The sequence below is a fragment of the Penaeus vannamei genome, chromosome 32, assembly GCF_042767895.1.
Source record: "Penaeus vannamei isolate JL-2024 chromosome 32, ASM4276789v1, whole genome shotgun sequence".
Lineage (NCBI taxonomy): Eukaryota > Metazoa > Arthropoda > Malacostraca > Decapoda > Penaeidae > Penaeus > Penaeus vannamei.
The window spans coordinates 27,210,646-27,215,645 of NC_091580.1; the positions used below are offsets into that span (position 1 = coordinate 27,210,646).

General features: G+C 34.8%; 1 protein-coding gene across 9 annotated transcripts in view; it reads right to left on the minus strand.

Moving 5' to 3' along the window:
- The window catches only part of LOC113809378 (uncharacterized), a 34,334-nt gene that overhangs the window by 708 nt on the left and 28,626 nt on the right, over window positions 1-5,000 (minus strand). For 6 of the 9 annotated variants that reach the window (XM_070144841.1, XM_070144840.1, XM_070144839.1 and 3 more), the window contains exons 6-8: window positions 4,795-4,995; window positions 4,069-4,253; window positions 1-3,589 (exon numbers count right to left, since the gene is read on the minus strand). The exon at window positions 1-3,589 is cut by the window's left edge and continues 708 nt beyond it. In XM_070144841.1, coding sequence (XP_070000942.1) covers window positions 3,421-3,589; window positions 4,069-4,253; window positions 4,795-4,995 — 555 coding nt within the window. In that variant the 3' untranslated portion in view covers window positions 1-3,420. Of the gene's footprint in view, window positions 3,590-4,068; window positions 4,254-4,384; window positions 4,460-4,794; window positions 4,996-5,000 lie in introns of all 9 variants that reach the window. The other 3 variants (XR_011399905.1, XR_011399904.1, XR_011399906.1) reach the window with 1 other exon arrangement.

The following is a 5,000-nucleotide window of genomic DNA, read 5'->3' on the forward strand; positions in this document are numbered from 1 at the left end:
TTGGCACTGGCTGACATGTTTCATAAATACTTCTGTTAGCTTACCTTTACATTTGTAAAAAATAACCTAGACTACTCTTAAATATAATGATATGGGGGCAAATTAAACTGACATGAATATCTTGTACCTTTGTTGTAAAGCCTGCTCAACAAATGACCCAATTTTCAGGAATTGTATCCATGACAAAAACTTGTACCCACTGGCATCAAGAAGTCTACCACGGCCATGATAATCACTTTGATGAGTACCGTTCAAGGAGAATCTGTTTGATGACCTTTTCAAACCCTCTCTCGAAAAACTCAAATCCACAACTCCAATCCCTTTTTTAACTGTTTCGTTTCACATCTAAAAGATTGTTTATTATGGCTAAACTGGATATTGTATATGTGTAAAAAAAAAAAAAAAAAAGCGATATATTTTGTTTTAACGAGTTACAGCCGCAGCTCAGAAACTTTACTTGCACATATAATTATAATAAAAATAAAATCAATGAAGTTAAAATATATGTAAAAAATAACAGTGAAAGAACATATATATTATAAACAGTAAAAGTAAAATAAATTCAACAGCTGATGCTAACAAACCATATTCATTGTGACAAATGTAGGAAAGGTATCAAGAAGAATGAATATCATTACAATACAAGCGATGTATTTAACCGGTTTTGAATACATCTTTGTCTGAAATGCATGAATATCAGACGACGATATATTCGACACCAGTTAAATACATCTGTTGTGTTATGAAGATATTCATTCTCTTTCATACTGTTCCTACATACAGCTGATGCTACAAGTTTACAATAAGCATTAAAAGTCTTAGAATTAGAGCAAGATGATAAAAGCAATAATCCTTCCAATTACTGTTAAAACAGCTTAAATGATTTGAAAAATGGACAGTCTACACCATTATCAATGAAATATTAATGTTACTATAAGTGATCATTACCTCCAAGCTAGGAAAAAATCAAAGTCTGCTTAAAAATATTGTTCGATAAAAAGACTATCCCGATAACAAATCCTCATAGCAAGATATAACAAACTCCTCGTTGAATGATTAGATCTCCTGGCATGGCTACATTATGCAAGGCATGTGGTTTGCACTGTTAATTACTATATTATTAACCTCCTCCTTGCCTTTATACTGGCATCCCATAGCTGGCTTCTCAATGTTAGATCCAAAACACATGGTGTTAAACTGAAACACGTCCTTTTTTTGATTGATAAAGCTCTACTTCAAAAGAATTAAAAGTTTGTCCTTTGCAACAGAAAACAAGGAAAGAGGAAAAAAAAAAAAGAAATGTTTTTGAAACAAACCTACAAATATTCTACTTGTGATACATTTCCTTTCACCTATTCATTTTTACTTCATGTATATAAAAGCACCTTGTACTGTTTGCATGCCATCCAACAATATATTGAAAACCCAGTTAATAAAACAAAAATTCTAAATACTCTCAACAAAATATAAAAATAAATCAACAATTTGAGTAGGAAACAAGAAACAATGGATGGAATAAAAACACAGGCATTACTTTTATATGTAATGGAAAAAGAAGCTCCAGATTTTGAAACCCGCTGCATAGGTACAAATTACAATGACCAACATTACTGAACCAAAATAATGCGCTGAACCTACCTAATGTAAAAGCTTCTTCAGCTTTTTCAAAACTTAAAAATATCTGGATATTTCAAAAACAAAATTTTGCCCCAAAAAATCTAGAGAAAGGGTAAAAGTGCACAAGAGCAGCACAATGTGTAATGTGTAAAGGCTGCTAATTCAGCTTCAAAAACATCAACATATCTTCTTCACAACTAATCAAACATTTATGCTCTGCAAATTTAAATGCAAGTTATGTACATTTTACAGAAATGAAAATGTGATCATGAAAATAAAAACATTTGTTTCTTTTATAAAACAACATTTATTACATGAGTGAAGGCATAGTTCTGGAGACAGAAGCATGTCACTACTAAAACCACAGCCGTATTTCCATGTGGCCTCTACAGAACATTCACACATGATGCCATCTGCCACTCTGATAATACTGTCTTAAGCATTCTGCTGGGGAAACTTTATATTGGGAAAAAAATTTCAGGTACAAAGAAAATGACTTTCACAGAAGTCATAATGTGCCTCATTGTTAACACTTTGCTGTTGAGCTTACCCTCAAGATCATGTTATGCAATACCAACTTCACATTAGGCCTAAAACTCCTTCAAGTAACAAAGTGTTAATAGCTGTTGCCCTACTCTTAGAAAATTGAAGTTTCCTTCTTGGAATTGTGGACTTGTGTATTTCACGAGTTAAAATATAAGGCAGTATACAGGTCACAATATTCAAAGCAATATCAGAGGCTGTATGTCATATAAAAGTAAATTTCTGATAAGAAATTACTTGTATACTAGGTAATGGCTCTTTGATGCAAAGGCTGGAAAGAAAGGGAAATAAAAAAATAATATAAATAATGTAAATAAATAAGTAGACATTATGAAAATGGTAAGACCAAAGTAAATCAACAAAAAAATATAGTTCAACATACATTTTTTTTTTTCTTTCATCATATGAAATACAAAAATTACATCAACTCAATCCCTGATTTGGTTATCTCAGGTCATTGTTGTGGGCAGGGCGAGATTCTCTGCTGACTGCTGAGCAGGGCCATATACTGCAAACCTGACCAGTCTTGCACTAGCATACACAACCTTACTTTTCTCCTGTGTGTGTTGCCACCCTGCTGAACTATCCCTGACCCCTTCTGAGGCAAGATTAAATACGAGAGAAAATACCTGTAACATTTCTCCTTTTCTACTGCACAACATTCATCCTTTGTAATGTTCACCTTCACAATAAAAATCAAAAGTAACAATCCCATACAGAACACAATTTCATTTTTTATTACAAATGAAATAAAGTGCACCAGTCACTTGCAACTGAATACTTGGTTGTTACCTTTTCCTTTTATATCAACATTTCTTATCAAACAAACTGGGTTGGTCAACATACATGTTCAAGCTTCCCAGCAACTCAGGCATGCAATCTAGTCCGTACTCAGCACACCTTACACTTTTTCAGTTTTACTATCACATATACATCGCGGCTTCTTTACCGAGAGTCTTTCATTAAATACTACAACAGTACCATCTTGACAGCGTTCTACAACAGTTCATCTTGGCTACTCTCATCCCTGTCGCCATCTGACCTTCCAACATACATATACACCAAAACCTCTTTAACTGGTTGACAACATAAAACGGATACTTCAGAAACTTGCTCTTTCTTCAAGATGCCAATTTATTTCCTGATGATAACTTTGGTTGATTGAACAGAAAAGACTGTGAACTTCTCACTGGGTATAAAAAAATACACCAATAATGAGGTCTTACTGTATTGTACCCTTCACTACAACCCTTCTAACCATCAAGTTGTCCTTATCCGCTTTGCCTGCGGCTGGCCAAGGGCATTGTGTCGTTGGAAAATGTACTTGATCTGTGAGAGATATGTGTTGAGGTCAGACACAAAGATCAGCGGTACAACATCTGGAGCAACAGCACTACCCCAAGCTTCCATCAGTGTGTTAACTTGATGCCTGCAAAGTAAAAAAAAATGTACAATAATCATCTGAAAAAATAAGACAAATATGATGAAAATAAAAAATAAGATAAAGAGATTTCTGAAAAAAGTTCTTTATATCAGATAATTGTGAATGTATGTGTGTGTGTGGGGGTGTCAGTCATTTAATGAAATACCTTAATCCAGCTAGAAGCGCAAATTATATGATAGAGCACCCACCCCTGATAATAATGCTGTAAGGTCTAAAATCTGGTATTCTTATGCAGATGATACATTCTTATGGTCAATTTGGGTTGATGACAGGTAGCGTCTCATATAAATACCAAAGAAGAAGAATGCATTCATTATTTAGTCATTATTACTCTACTATTGGTAATACATTCACAAGAAACTTTTGTAAGATGTGAGAAGACTCTTCAGTAATTTTCAAAAAACTTAAATTATAACGAAGATACCAATCAATCCTAATGTTAAGAAAATGAAAACATGTCTTACCAGTTGGCTTTATATACAGTAACTGTCAGGACATTTTGGAACACCTCAATGCATTCAGTTAGGGTTGCTGCTGGGAAGAAATCCTTTATCACATCTTGAATAGCCACCATATTGTAATCTGAGGGGTTTTGGTGCGTGTAGGCCGTCCGGTTTATACAGAGTACAGCCTTTCCGTCAACCACCAACTGTAGGGGAAATTAGGCTGTTTACAGTATTCCGTTCCTCCAAAATGTTAAAATTTTTACACTATTGGCTTCACCGCTATTTTACATATGACCACTAGTCTTCACAGAAAGTAAATGCTAGAACTACATACAGGGTTCGTGCACTTATTGGAAGATCAAAATTCGGACTCTTTTCACACCCACTGACACCTTTTTCAGACCCATTTCTGCAGAAGTGTTAACTTGCATATAGAATGTGATCACTAGATTCTATGGAACTAATACATTATAATAGCATCAGTAACTTTAGAACTAAAAAATACTATGAAAATAATTTGAAAGAAAAAAAATATATGCACTATCATTTGCACATACAGTCAAATAAACATGTACACAAACACACATACTAAGAAAAAGAGAGAAAGAGAGAGCGAGAGACAGACAGAAACATTATATATGAACACCTTATCCCTAAGACTTAAATATTTATCCACAATAAAGTCACTGCTCACCAAGACCTAACGAACCCTGTATTTTTTTCCTGCTCGGTAGGGAATCTCACCTTTCTGACTTTGTAGGGAGGTTCTTGTCTGGTCGGGTCTGGTCTAAAAGCTGGGGTGTCCGCCAGGCGCTGCTTGTCGAGCCCGTTTCTACCCACACCTTTATGACTAGAGAGATTGTCAGGTCGCATGCCGTTCGACACCGGAATTAAGGGAGGAGGGGCTTTGGACATGGATTTTGAGCTGCTATTTGCCAATGAATTCTGTC